Below are 13,569 nucleotides of genomic sequence, written 5' to 3'. Positions count from 1 at the left end.
CCGAGACCATCCAGGGTCCCGCATCCCTCCGTGGTCTCCTCCTCCTGTTGCTGAGTGTGCCCGTGTGCAGGTGGACCACAGTTTTTGTTGCCCTGTGGACGGGCACATGGGCTGTGCCGGGTTTCGCGCTGATGAAGGCAGCTGCTCTGAACATTCTCTTCCAAGGCTTCTTCTGGACATTCATGGGTCAGTGCCTAGGAGTGGAATGGCTCAGTGGTAGGGTAATGAACATTAACCTTCTGAGCAAAATGGCTTGAAAAACACAATTTATCGAGCAACATCCTTGAATCACTTACTTATCTTTTCCCCACACATTCAATTGAGACCAGTGTAAGCTCCTCTTCCCTGGGGGTCTGCTGTTGGTGCCAAGGAGAGAGGGCACCAGGTTATAATTGCTCAGACCCTCACAGCACCTGATACTGAGCGAAGGCGGCTAACCTCAGCCCCCAGCCTCCTATCTCTGGGCCACACAAGGGCAAGGATGCCGGTGCAGCCGAGAATGGCACCCCTCGAGTTTGGTGTCTTTTCTGTAAAACTTCTGCAGATACTCAGACATACCGCCTGCGGCTGCCTCCGCAGGATGTGACCCAGAGCTGGAAGGGAAAAACAACTTGTACTGGAGTGAAGGATTCAGCGGCAGCTTTCTAATCTAAGTTGCAGGCGGAGCTTGCTGAGCCGGGAGTGCAGCTTTTTACACAGAACAAAGTGATTTCTCTTTCTTCGGAAAAATGCCCACTCTGGTTGATTGCCCAGAGCATGCACCCCTCTGTTGCAGCAGGACGGGATGAGACGGTCATCTGGTCACGAGAAGCACAGTCCCTGGGGGCAGGGAGGAGAGCTGGGGTCCACCTCCCCCTTCCCTAAGAGCTCACCCTGCCGCGGGGCTCTCTCCTCCCCACCCTTGCTCCGTCGTGAAGGGAAACAATTCTCGGGAAACGCCAAGGTCCGTTTCTTCCGGTGCTTCTCACTTCTAGCCTTGCTGCCCGAGGAAGCTGGTCCACACGTGTGCTCCTCTTTCAAATCACCGAAGGCCATTCTTGGCCACTTGGAAAAGCTCACTAGCACGTGTGAAGCCATACTCCCAATATGTGGCCTGTTCACCTAATATGCTGTCACAAGAGTCTGGGGCTCCAGGGTGCAAGCCGGTGACACTGGGCCCTGCAGAACTTCCTGGGGCTGGCGGGGTTCATGGGAAGCAAGCCGGGTTGGCACCTGCCCAGTGTCAGTGAGCCCAGATGGCATCCTCAGCTCTAGAAAGTGAGGATTTAAGCCTGGCAGACTCCTAGTCTCTCCATGTGTACAAACCCTTCTCTCTCTGAAATGATACCAAAAGGCCAATTATTTTTCTAAACTGACCACAAACTCTGAAGCGTTGAATGAGCCGAGTACGGCTTCCAGTTGAGCACAGACCTCAGTAGGGTCTCTGCAGGTTCTGCCAGCTGAGAAGCGTCTTCTTTGCCCAGGGGACACAGGGCGGGGCAGAGGCTGTCCCACTGAAAGGCAGGGGCTGCCGTGTGGGGAAGGGCTCTGGGGTCTAGAGCGAGTCTGTGGGGAGACGTTCCATTTTGGAAAACGTGCTTCACGCCCATGGTCCTCCTTCCCTGGGCTGCTCCCATTCTGTTGTCTGAGCAAACAAACAGCTTGGCTTCCTGACACTGAAAACGTGAGTCACCCCGGCCACTGATGCTGCCGAGTGGGGCCTTTCAGCAGCTAAAAGTCGAAGCAACGGTGACGAAGTCAGAAAAAGACCTGCACGGCTCACTGCTGCTCAGCGGCTGCGGGATTTGTTTATTGCTCAGCGGCTCCAGCTGCACAGGCAGCCACGTGACAGTTCATGAGCCAGAAAAGGGCTCTGGTTTGAGCTCACGTGAAATAGCAGGATTTTTAAAAACGTACATGACACTGGCCTTCAGATGTTTCAAGTTGTAGAAATCAGAGGGTTGGGCTGAAGGCTTAAAGAAAAACACAAAAGTACAGAAAATAGCTTTCAAATCTCTTTGTTCATGGCGTTGGTTCTGCCGGCCGAGGAAAGGACACGACGCGGGCCACGCCGCTGCGGTCAGCTCCGGCTTTGTCTAAAACAGCTGGATCATCGAATCTCTGGACTTGCCGACACCAACCCATTTCACTGAAAGGGGAAGGGGAGGCTCAGCCTAGGGCGAGGCCGGTGGAGGGGGTGGCTGGACACAGGGCACCCACCTGCCACGCCGACGTGGTTCTCCACAAACCGGATGTAGCTCTGGGCCTGCGGGGGGAGGTCCTCCCACTTCCGGGCGCCCGTGGTGTCCGCCTTCCACCCTGGCAGCGTCTCGTATTCCACCTCCACCTTCTGCAGGATCTCCTGGTTGGCTGCGGATATGGGCTGGGTGAGCTGCGTGCCGCCGATGTCCACACGGCCACGGGCCTGGGACCCCCAGCCCAGGGTCTGCTTGCCCCAGCGTTCGGGGGCAGAGAAGGCAAGCAGCCCTGCCTGGTTTTCTCAGGGCTGGGGGGGTGGTTCTGGGATGCTTCCTGCTCCCCTTCCAGCCCAAGGGACACACCACCCTGGACACGGATTCCAGGGGACACCTCAGCTAAGGAATTCTGAGGCCCCCACTTCTAAGGGGATTTGAGGTCCTGCAGTGTTAGGGTTCCTGAAGGATCTATGTTCCCCTCCTCAGGGCAAGGATCCCACTGGGTCTGGACTCCTGGCCTCACAGCAGACGCCAACCACCCCTGTGGTCAAAAATTGCTGGAAGGAGCTGTCCACTGCAAGTACATGCCCTGAGTCCCAGCGCTGCCCTGCTGTGTCCTCTTGGAGTTCAGAGTCAGTTGGTCTGCGGGACACTGGCCGAGAGGACGCGTGGGGCTCCCACAGCCGAGAGTCTGCACACACATGCTGGGGGGCTACGGGGGCAGCTCGCCCACAGCCGCCGGTGCGGGTGGGGTCATCCGTGACCCCAGGCCAGGCACACAGGAAAACATCACTGCCTTTACGCTTTTTAGAAGGGACACTTGCTTGGTTACAGAAACTTCAGGGAGACCTTAAAAAATCTAACCAAAAACGTGTTTTCTTAGGTCAACATCATCATCCTATTTGTCCCAAGTTTTGAGCGTCCACAGCCCGTGTCTGCTATTTCAGGTGAGTCCCCAGCTCCCGGGAGGTGGGCCTTGACCCTGGGGGTTCCCCAGGATCTTGGGTTCAGGCTGGCCCCTGAGTCCCTCTGAGCTCTCCCCAGAGTGGGGACGCACAGGCCTCCGCTCGGGGTGAGAATCTGCCACGGACAGAAGTGGGAAGAGCCTCCGACACGGGCTGCCCTGCGTGCCCGACGCACACGCATCGTCCCTTCCGCCCGAGACCAGCGGCCAAGGGCAGAGGGGCGGCGGCGCCCGCACCTGGGAAGTAGGGGATCCGCTTCCCGCCAAGCTTGTACGCCACGCCGACCTTGATCTCGTCCAGGGCGTCCAGGATGTCCAGTTTCGTCAAGGCCAGCCTGTCCAGAGCACAGGGAGAAGCCGAGGGCGGTCAGCCGCCGTCACTGCTCCCGCCCAGCCCCACCCCTCGCTCCTCTGTTTGCAGGACTAGGACAGAGGATGGCAGAGCCCCGACGGTTAGGCCGGGAGCCCAGCACTGCCCCGTCCCCATGGCCCAGCAGAACAGGGGTCTGGATGAGTGCAGGCCCTCTGCTCTGGGCTTGCTCCCCGGCTCCAGGAGAACCTCTGCACTGCTTCCGGGGGCGGGCCACCCTCTGGCCTCTCGATGCCTCCTTCCCTGTCTACACTCAAGAGCCAAGGCAGGGCCAGCCCCAAGGCACCCTGGACGGCCCTCCCCATCACCCCCCGGTGGCCTCGCTGTGTGGAAGGGTTTCCCCAGGGTGAGGTCACCCTGTGTGGGGAGGACTGTGGCCCTGAGCCCTGAGGCCCGGCTGCCCTGCTCCTGCGGCGTCTGGGGAGTTGGTCTGGGCCCCCAGGGGATGGGCACCCCGGGGGCGGAGGGCGCCTCAGCACTACCCACGCGGTGAATCCGTTGACCATGTGGGCATATCTCAGGATCATCAGATCCAGCCAGCCGCAGCGCCGCTTCCTGCCCGTGGTCACGCCCCACTCGTGGCCGCGGCTCTGCAGCAGGTCCCCGATCTCCTGCGGGGCGACAGGGAGGGCCCGGGGGCTGTGGCGATGGAGCCTGAGCCAGCTGCCCACCCCGCCCTCCTGCGGCCCCCTGACAACCACCCCTCCTCACGCCCGCTCGCTGCCCCAGGCCCCCTGACGACCACCCCTCCTCACGCCCGCCACTTGCCCCTCCTCACGCCCACCCCACCCTCCTGAGGCCCCCTGATGACCACCCCTCCTCACGCCCGCTCGCTGCCCCAGGCCCTGGGCACGCCTGCCCCAGCTGAGCCTCGTGACCAGGCCTGCCCTGGCCTCCTGGGCAGGTGAGAGTGGATCTGCAGACCCCGAAGCTGCCCTCGAGCAGGCTGTGTGCTTATTTTGTGCTTCTTTCTCCGGGGTTCATAACCCTGCCCAGCACATCCCCTTCCTGCTCTGGCCCTCGCTTGCCTGCTCAGGACAGGAGCCTCGTGTCCCTCCAGCCTTGTGGGCACAAGACCAGGGAGAGGAAGGCGGGGGCCGTCCTGAGCTTCCAGAGACACCCAAGAGGCTGGAGGGCAGTTTGCTGGGGAGTTTGGTGGGCGCTGCTCCACCCTGCTCTTATCCAGCTGAGACCAAACCCAGGCTCGCTCAGCCCCAGGAGGAAGGCAGCCTGGGCACCCAGGCGGGGCCAGAGAGAAGGCTCTCAGCGTCCTTCCTGAGCTGGGGGATCTGCGGGACAGCCACACGGCAGTTGGGGGGCGGCTGGAGCTGCAGCCTCAGCATCTTCTCTGCGGCCTCCCTGGTCCCTCCACCAGGCGCCCGCGGTCCCCCGGGGATGGGGACTCACGTTGATCTGCTCGGTGGGGAAGGCGCCGATGCCCACGCGTGTGGTGTAGGCCTTGACCACACCGTAGACCTCGCCTATGTTCTGGGGCGGGATGCCCAGGCCGGTGCACACGCCGCCCACCGTGCAGTTGGAGGACGTCACGAAGGGGTAGGTCCCTGCGAGACAGAACCAGCTGGGCTGCCACCCCACAGGAGCCCTGGCGAGGGGTCGCCCCAGTGGCCCCAGGGACCACCCATGGGGCGTGGCCAACACAGGGTGTGTATGAGCTGGTGGGGGTGGGGAGGGGGAGGGCCCCTCGGGTTTGGACAGTTTAGGTGGCCTCGGGGCTGGTGTGTCCCTGGGCCTGCGACAGTGGGGACAGCGGGGACTGTGGGGATAGAGGCCCAGGTGGGGCAGTCAGGGCTCCCGGGCCCAGCCAGTCTCTCCCTCATCCCCGTCCCTCACCCCTCATCCCCATCCCCGTCCCTCATCCCCAGCCTAGCCTCCCTTCCCCCCTCCTGGCTGAGGTTGCAGGAAGAGGGCAGTAGCACTGTTTCCCGGGCACAGAGGGCAGCCTGGTACGGAAGGCGAACCCACCACAGCTGTCTCCTCGGCAGACAAAACAGGCAGGGCCCATGGGGCTCTGGCTGGGACGTACCGAAGTCAATGTCAAGGAGGGCTGCGTTGGCACCCTCCACGAGGATCTTCTTAGGGGGGCCATGGAGCGCCTCATACATGAAATAAACGCCATCTCGGACCATGGGGCGGATCCGCTCGGCGAAGCCCTGGAAGGAGGGGCCAGGATGCAAGAAGGGGGTCCACCTGGCTCTGGCCTCCTCCTCACAGCCTCTGGCTTCCAGCAAATTCCTGCCCAGCGAGGCCCTTGGTCTGCACGCATCCCTGTGGGTCCATCCCTGTCTACCTCTAGAGCCCCAGACGAGGCTGGAGGAGCTGGGCCCTGGAGATTTCCAGAAGGGCTCCATGTGGACATCCTCCTGTCTCCCGCCTGCTCCGTCCCTCTAGCCCTGAGCTGGGACACCTCAAGCTCCTGCCCGCGATGGATGGGGCTGGCCTCTGTCCCCCAGCATGTCCATCCCACCCGCTCCGTCCCTATAGCAGTGAGCTGGGATGCCTTTGCCTCCTGCCCCAGACCGACAGGGTCTGCCTATGGCCCCTGGCATGTCCAGGGTCGTTTCCTCAGAGAGGACTCAAGGGGCCAGGCCAGCGGGTGAGCCCCTGGCCTCCTGAGAAGACCGCCAACCGGGGTCCCCCACAGGAGGCCTGTGGTCCCCAAGCCCAGCCACCGGGAAATAAGGCCCCGTTCTAGGCGTGCCGCGGCAGCGTGCACAGCTGTGGAGGGACCCTCAGTGGGGCTGGGCCTGCCCGATGCCGGGGTGCTCAGCTCTACCTTGAGCCTTTTGAGTTGACCTTCAACGTCCACTTCCAAACTGGGGAACATGGACTGGTGCTGGCGTGCCAGGTTCTTGAATCTGCGGAAGCAACAGTGACTGCCACCCCGTCTGCCCAGAGCCCCGCGCCCGCCTCCCTGGCCCGGCTTCCCCCAGCCCAGGGCCGGGGACGGGTCAGGTACCGGGAGGAGAACTCGTCGAAGTCAGACAGGAGGTCGCAGATGCGGAGGCCGGTGCGGGCGGCCTTGGACGAGTAGGCCGGCCCGATCCCCTTCCGGGTCGTGCCGATGCTGTAAGACAGGCCGAGGGCCGTGAGCTTGGGGGGCCCAGGCAGGCCTGCTGGAACTGGGGGGGAGCCTGGAAACTGGGGCCCCCAGCCAGCTCTCAGCGTCCACTCCCCTAAACCAAGGTCGAGCCGGGCGATGCCCGAGGGCCCTTCCGAGCTGCAGCCCCAAGGGCCGGGCTGCCGTGGGAACCCCTGGATGCCTCTGACAGCACGCTCCAGGACTGGGAGCTACGGGGGCGGCACGTGGGTCCAAGTCGCGGCCCTGGCCCTGCCGTGGCCCCCGAGGCCCAGTGCCCGGCGGTGCCCTCCCTGGCCCGGCTGCCTTCTGCCCAGCACCGAGGCTGGTGCTCTGGGCACCTGCCATCTCCTCAGAGCTGGAACCTGTCAGTGCCACCCTGTACCCACTGCCGACCACAGCCCAGCCCAGGTCAGCGAGCGTGGATGCTCAGCATTGCCACCTGTGTGTGGCCAAGCCCTGTGTGTGCACTTGTGCATGAGCATGTGTGTGCATGTGTGTGCGTGCATGTTCCGATGTGAGCATGTGTGCACTGCGTGTGAGCGTATGTGTGCATGTGTGCACTTGCGTGTGAGCGTGTGCTGTGCCTACATGTGTGTGCGTGTGTGTCCCTCTGTACGAGTGTACGCGGCCGTGTGTGTAATCTATGCACATCATGTATGTGCGTGTGTCCCTCTGTACGAGTGTACATGGCCGTGTGTGTGTAATCTATGCACGTGCATGCACTGGTTGTGCGTGTGTGCACACGTGTGTGAGAGGCAGGATTCTGGCCTGCTTCGCTCCCATCCCGGCTTTGACACTGTCCCTGGCCCACTGCAGTGAACATCTCTGGGGAACCAGTGACTGGCCATCAAGGCGGCTAGGCAGGCTTTGGCGCCCGCTGGAGCTTCGGTCAAGGCTGGCCTGGGATTCCAGCAGGGGCAGGGGGCGCAGCAGGTGATGGATGGCACGGGCGCTCCTGGGGGTTGCCCTGGGGAGGACCGCATGGCCCTGGGAGAGGTGGCTCGCCTGAGCTTCAGGGTTGGGGAGGCGTGGGGTGAACTGACGGACGCTGTCCTCAGGGCTCCTGGTGGACGCACGCACCCCTGCACCCAACACGCCCCCAGCTCTGCGGCCGCGGACTTGGGGCGGGGGGGAGCGCAGACGCCACTCACTTCTTGCCCTCCTGGGCCTGCCGCTGCACCTCCTGGAGCCCGTCCACCGCCTGGTGAAAGTCAAACACTGCCGGCCGGGCAGGCGGGAGCATCGCGGGCGAGAGAGACAGAGGGTTACGGGGCCTCTGGGGACACCACAGGCCCCTCCCCCAGGCCTCAGCTTCCCCATCTGCCTGTGCTGGCAGTCATCCTGACCCAGCACGGCCTTGGAGAAGGCCTGGGGGGCCCGGGGTCACTTGTTCACAGGCGGGCAGGGAGGCCCCGGGACTCACCAAGGTGGGCCCGGTCAGAGATGACAAGCCTCTTCTCCCAGTCCTTCAGGCCTGCAGACACAGCATGCGGTTGGTGACGGGCCCTCCCCCGGGGACCTGGAGACATCCACCCGTGTCCCCACGGGCGGCTGTGTCTCCTCACGGGCTCCGTACCGGCGCCTCCCAGAGCCCACATCCCGGGGCCAGGGCCTGCTGGCTCCTTTCGCGCCTGCGCTGAGCCTGGGCCCAAGGCGGAGGCTCTGCTCCGTCCAGGGCACCTCAGGGCTGCAGTGTCACCCACCTGCTTCTAGACAACCACCGGGGGCCCACCTGCCCGCACGCCTGGCCAGCGGCCTTGGTCACTGCCTGCCCGCCTCCTGCCCCTGAGCAGCCCCCAGGGACCACACCCTTCCCTGCAGGGATGTCGGCCCAACCGTCCCCAGTCTCGGGACATCAGGGTCGTAGCCCAGCCTCAGGGCTCTGTCCTGGAGAGCCCGCGTCTGCAGCTCCTGGCGTCACCAGCCCCCAGTGTCATGAAAGCTCACCTGCGACAGGGAGGCTGTGGCCTGAAGCCAAAGGCTGGGCCCCTGGACTGACTGCCTGCTCAGGCTTCCGGTGTGAGCAGGGCCAGCAGGCCCGGGCCGGGGCCGAGCGTGGAAGCCGCGCCACCCGCCCGCCTGCCACTGCCGTCGGCAGAAACCACACGGGGAGCACCGCCGACTCGGCCGCGGGAGCATGCATGGCCCCCAGGCGGCGCGGCTCCGCGGGGACATGACCTACCTTTCTTCTCGTTCTTCTCTGCCTCTTCAAACAAGCCCGGCAAGTGGACGACCACTCCATTGCCTGAGACACATGGACACGAGATTGGATTGGGTCACAGACAGAGGGACTCCACACTTAAAACGCCGTGAAACTCACGCCCTTGCACTGACAGCTGCCTCGTTCATGATGGCTAAGATGGGGAAACAGCCCAGCTGTCCGTTAGTGGACATCAATGATGGATAAAGAAAATGTGGTACAGCCACACAACGGGATTATTATACAGCCGTGAAAAGGAAGAGCGTGCTGCCACAGGCTGCCACACGGATGGATGTAGCACACTACATAAAGTGAAGTAACTGTGGAAGTGCTCGTCGCTCAGCCGTGTCTGACTCTTTGTGACCCTGTGGATGGTAGCCAGCCGGGCTCCTCTGTCTATGGAATTCTCCAGGCAAGAATACCGGAGTGGGTAACTATTCCCTTCTCCAGGGGATCTTCCCCACCCAGGGACGGAACCTGGGTCTCCTGCACGGCAGGGCAGATGCTTTACCATCTGAGCCACCAGAGAAGCCCCCTGTGAAATAAATAATAAATGAATAAAGTGAAGTAAGTCAGACACTAAAGGCCACTCTCTGTATGACCCCCTTGTATGAAGTCCCCCCTTGTACAAGGTCCCCCCTTGTACGAGGTCCCTGGCGGAGTCAGACTCGCAGGGACAGAGGGCAGGGTGCTGGGGGCCGGGGGCGAGGGGAGGGAAAGGGGATGGAGAGCTCAGGGGGGACAGGGCTCTGCAGATGAACATGCTGATGCTGCATGACAATACTAATGTACTTGACGCTACTGAACTGGACGGTTAAAAGTGGTTAAGATGGAAACTTTTTTTTTTTTTGCCATGAGAAGGAGCTTAATAATTCTCATTAAGATGCTAAATTCCCAAGATGCAGTTCGGAAGAAATGAGTGGTTAAATTGCACGCTGGGCCAACATTCCCCGATTGTCACATAGCTCGCTGTCAGCTGTGTGGTGGGTCGGGGTCAGCTCAGATGTGGTCAGCTCACATCTGGTCAACTCAGACCTGCCTGTCCCCTCCTGAGACTTGGCTGTCAGGCAACTGAGCTGCCCAGGCTTCTAAGAAGATTCCGCACTTCAAAAAAAATCAGTGCACAGATCTGGGGTTGCCAACTGTTTTGCCACAAAAGGGCATTTACAAAAAAAGTGTGTGGCCACTGTTTCATCAAATAGAGGGAATCTGAATACCAGAAAGGAAGTAGGGCATAAAATTTAGAAGAAAATACATGAATTTACATAAAATAAATTCTGTATTATGAAAGATGGAAAGTTTATATTATGTGTACTCTATCACAATAAAAAATGGTCCAAACAAAAGCCTTCATTTACAGAGACAGCAGATGAGGGCTGCTGGGGGAGGTGTTCAGGAGGGAGAAAGTGTCTGAGCTGGGACGGATGCACCATCCTACCCTCCCGGGGCGCATTTCATGGTGCCTAAGTTATACCTCAACAGAGCTGTCGTGCTTGATTTACACAGAAACGGGAAAGCAGGAGGTGGGGACAAACACAGCCTCCAGCTGTTTGGTCTCGGGAGCCAGGCCTCCCCATCCCCGTAAAAGTGAAGGAGGTTCTGCAGAGGGCAGGCACCAAGCCCAGCCAAGGAGGGGGCTCACCACGGCCACGAGCTCACTGGGGGCCCAGGCTGAAGCCAAGGCTGCCCTTTCCTTTGAAACCAAAGCCTGCTGGGTGGGGCCCCCGTGGCCTTCCTGGGTGGTGCGTCCCCCGGGGGGCCAGGATTGGCGGAGGGAGACAGGACACAGGTCCAGACGGGAGTGGCTCAGAGGCGGCAAGCCACACCAAGCTCGAAAGGTCATCTAAATGCCAGGAGCCTCGAGATGGCCACGGGGCGGGGCCTGGCGGGGGTGCCGCGTGAGCGCTGGCACATCCCGCCCTTGCTGAAGGGCTCCCATCAGTGTCTGGCCGGGCTGGCCCTGCCCATGCTCCTGGGGGCCGCTGGCCCCCATCCACCCCCGGCTCCCGGGACACCGGGCAGACTCCTCTCCCCTCCTCGCAGCGAGCGGTGCTTCCTTGGCCTGGTTCCCACCCAGTGGTGCCCAGCAGCCTCCTGGGGCAGAGACTTGGCCCCTGGGCGCGGGGTCCCTGGTGAGCTGGGGTCCTCAGCCTCCACTGGGCCCAGTCCACACCCATGGAGAAGCCCATGGGCCACGCCCTTTCCTGCTCAGCCTGACTGCCCACCACCCCCCAGATCCACTGCTGCCATAGCGTCCCTGGGCTCACACCCAGGGCTGGACCCGTGCCACCAGCGGGCACACACTCGCTGTGCCAGCCCTGCTTCCTGGGGTGGGGGGGGGCCGGGCAGTGAGTCACACGTGTGGCCCTGCTCAGCGGTGGAAAAAGCCAGAAGGAAAAGTCCCCGAAGCTCCCGGAGAGTGTCCTGGAGGGGTGGGCAGGAGAGGGCGATGGGAAGGGGTGGGGGAGGGGGCTGCCCAGGGGCTAGAGGAGGGCGGGGGACAGCTGCCCATGGAGAGCCCCACGCAGACCCACAGGGAGCCAGACCCACAACGTTTGCACACTCACCCATGGGCATAACACGCACACACACTCACAGGCACGCACACATGTACACAGACTCACACACGTGACACCCACACTTGCCATACACACGCATGCACACCCGCACCCTCACTCACTCACACACACGCCTACAGGCTTGCACACACACACACACCCCGGGGAGTCTGAGCGCTTGGGGAGCCTCCTGCACCCTCCATCCGTCCCTCCATCCCAGGAGTGGGGAGGAGGGGGTCCTGGGCTCCGAGTGGGGCCCCGAGGCGGGGTCCCCAGATCAGAGGCCTCTGCAAGGGGTCTCGGTGGGGCTGGAACCTTGACCTTCTGGGCCCAGCCCTGCGCCCTGCTGCGTCCAGCCTGTGTATGGACCCCCAGGCTCGATGACCTCCAGGCCTCTTCCACTCACATCCATGGGTTCCCGGGCTGCGGTGCAGGCGGGCGGGCAGGTGGGCACTCACCGATGAAGGACACGGCCTTGGGGTTGATGATGCCGCTGGGCAGCAGGTGGAAGTCGTACTCCTTGCCGTCCACCACCACGGTGTGGCCAGCATTGTTGCCTCCCTGGGGACAGAAACCTGATCGGCATCCACCCGGGGAAGACTGCCTGGCGCCTGGCTCACTCGGGCAGCTCTAAACGCAGGCGCTCAGGAGCCCCCTCTGCGCTGCCCGGGTGGCAGGAGTGTGAGACGCCATCTCTGCTTGGGCGTGGGGAGCCTGGTCCAGTGGCTGGCTCTGATGCATGTCTGGGGTGCCAGGGCCTGGCTGGGGCACTGGGTCCAAGAGACAGGCCGGCCCCCACACCCAGGACCCTCTTGGGCTGACGCTCCGGGAAGGCCAGCTCAGTGAAGCCCCTGAAGCCTCCATAGGTTCAGAACCCTGCCTGCCCGCCCACAACTCCCTCTGGGGTTCCTCCTCTGATGCAGGGATGATGCAGGGAGCACAGATTCAGGCCCCGCTGCCACACAGCCTGAGCTCCGAGGGGGCAGAGGGCGGGCAGGCAGCACAGCCTTTCCGGGACCAGGAGTCGGCGTGCAACAGCAGGCCTTCCCTTGGGGCTGCGCCTCCCACCTAGGAATAAAGCGGGAAAAACCATCCTGAGGCCAACTGGGGTGTGGGGGTAGCCAGGAGGAGGCCCCACGTAGGAGGGAAGCAAGACTCCAGTCCCAGGTCTGGGCTCTAGAGGCCAGTGCGGGCCCCAACGCGGGGCCCCGGAGCCAGTGAGCAGGGGCCGGGGAGGAGACACGTCCTGGCTGCTGCCCGAGGCCTCGGAGCCCCACCAGCTCACCTCCTGCAAGGCACTCACATGTCCCTGGGGCCCCTCCACGGCTGGGCCCCCGGCCCCCACACCCCGCTGTCCTCCTGGCTGGCAGAGGAGGCGATGGCCACTGGCTGTGAGGGTTCCAGCACCTGCGCCCCTCAGGGCCCAGCAGAGAGACAAGCCCCACACGTGCGCATGGTCGCTCCCTGCCTGGCCAGGCCTGGCCAAACGAGGGCCGTGTCCTCCCCCAGGGGCACCTGCTCCTTGCAGCAGGGCTGGGGAGGTTCACACACCTTCCGTCTCCCCTACGGAAAGGGCCCAGGCGGGGGTGGGGGGGACCCAGGCCGGGGCACTTTCTCCTGGACCTCCCTCACTTCACACTCGGGCAATTTAAGGAGAGCAGCCGGAGCCCGACCGCCCCTCAACGCCCCTTTCCCAGCCTCCGTCCCAGCCGCCCCTGATGGCCCTGCAGACACCAAGGGTTCCATGTGTCATGTGGATGTGCAGAGGCCTGTCTGGAATGACCCTGGGATTGGGGGGCTGGGGCAGGTTTGCCTCTAACTGACCCCTGGGGTCAATGGGGTCCCGGTGTGTGTCCTGGGGCCAGTGACCCCCAGAGGCCCCATCCTTACTCTGCCCTCACCTTGGGACACGTGCAGCGCCTCCCCGCACACGAGGTTCTCTGTGTAGTTCATGCCCCTGGTAACCTTTGCCACGTAGGTGGGGCAACCTGGCGGAGGGTGGGGGGACCCGAGATCCCAGGAAAGGAGTTTGCAGCGAGACTGGGTGGCAGGCCAACGGCCTCCCTGCAGACACTCTCCCTGTGAGCCAGGCCCGCCCCCAGCTGCGTCCTGCCTGCCGTGGCGGGGGCCTAGACACTCTGCCCTCTCCCTGGTTCTCAAGTGCCCAGTGCCAGCGTCAGCTGGGCCGAGCACACTCCACCTT

The 13,569-nt window shown here is 62.9% G+C and overlaps 1 protein-coding gene across 1 annotated transcript in view; it reads right to left on the bottom strand.

The window, feature by feature from the left end:
• Window positions 1-1,762: 1,762 nt before the first annotated feature.
• Window positions 1,763-13,569, bottom strand: part of ADSS1 (adenylosuccinate synthase 1) — a 16,290-nt gene continuing 4,483 nt past the window's right edge. Inside the window, exons 2-13 of the mRNA XM_070358081.1 lie at window positions 11,825-11,927; window positions 8,791-8,853; window positions 8,032-8,082; window positions 7,760-7,826; window positions 6,486-6,593; window positions 6,303-6,384; window positions 5,553-5,679; window positions 4,916-5,070; window positions 3,995-4,119; window positions 3,376-3,473; window positions 2,200-2,349; window positions 1,763-2,128 (exon numbers count right to left, since the gene is read on the bottom strand). Of these exons, the coding sequence (XP_070214182.1) occupies window positions 2,076-2,128; window positions 2,200-2,349; window positions 3,376-3,473; window positions 3,995-4,119; window positions 4,916-5,070; window positions 5,553-5,679; window positions 6,303-6,384; window positions 6,486-6,593; window positions 7,760-7,826; window positions 8,032-8,082; window positions 8,791-8,853; window positions 11,825-11,927 (1,182 nt within the window). The 3' untranslated portion in view covers window positions 1,763-2,075. The remainder of the gene's footprint in view (window positions 2,129-2,199; window positions 2,350-3,375; window positions 3,474-3,994; window positions 4,120-4,915; window positions 5,071-5,552; window positions 5,680-6,302; window positions 6,385-6,485; window positions 6,594-7,759; window positions 7,827-8,031; window positions 8,083-8,790; window positions 8,854-11,824; window positions 11,928-13,569) is intronic.

This window comes from Bos mutus, chromosome 21 (genome assembly GCF_027580195.1).
Source record: "Bos mutus isolate GX-2022 chromosome 21, NWIPB_WYAK_1.1, whole genome shotgun sequence".
NCBI classification, from domain to species: domain Eukaryota; kingdom Metazoa; phylum Chordata; class Mammalia; order Artiodactyla; family Bovidae; genus Bos; species Bos mutus.
Note: the sequence above shows the minus strand (reverse complement) of the source record. Positions and strands in the feature narration are given on the sequence as shown.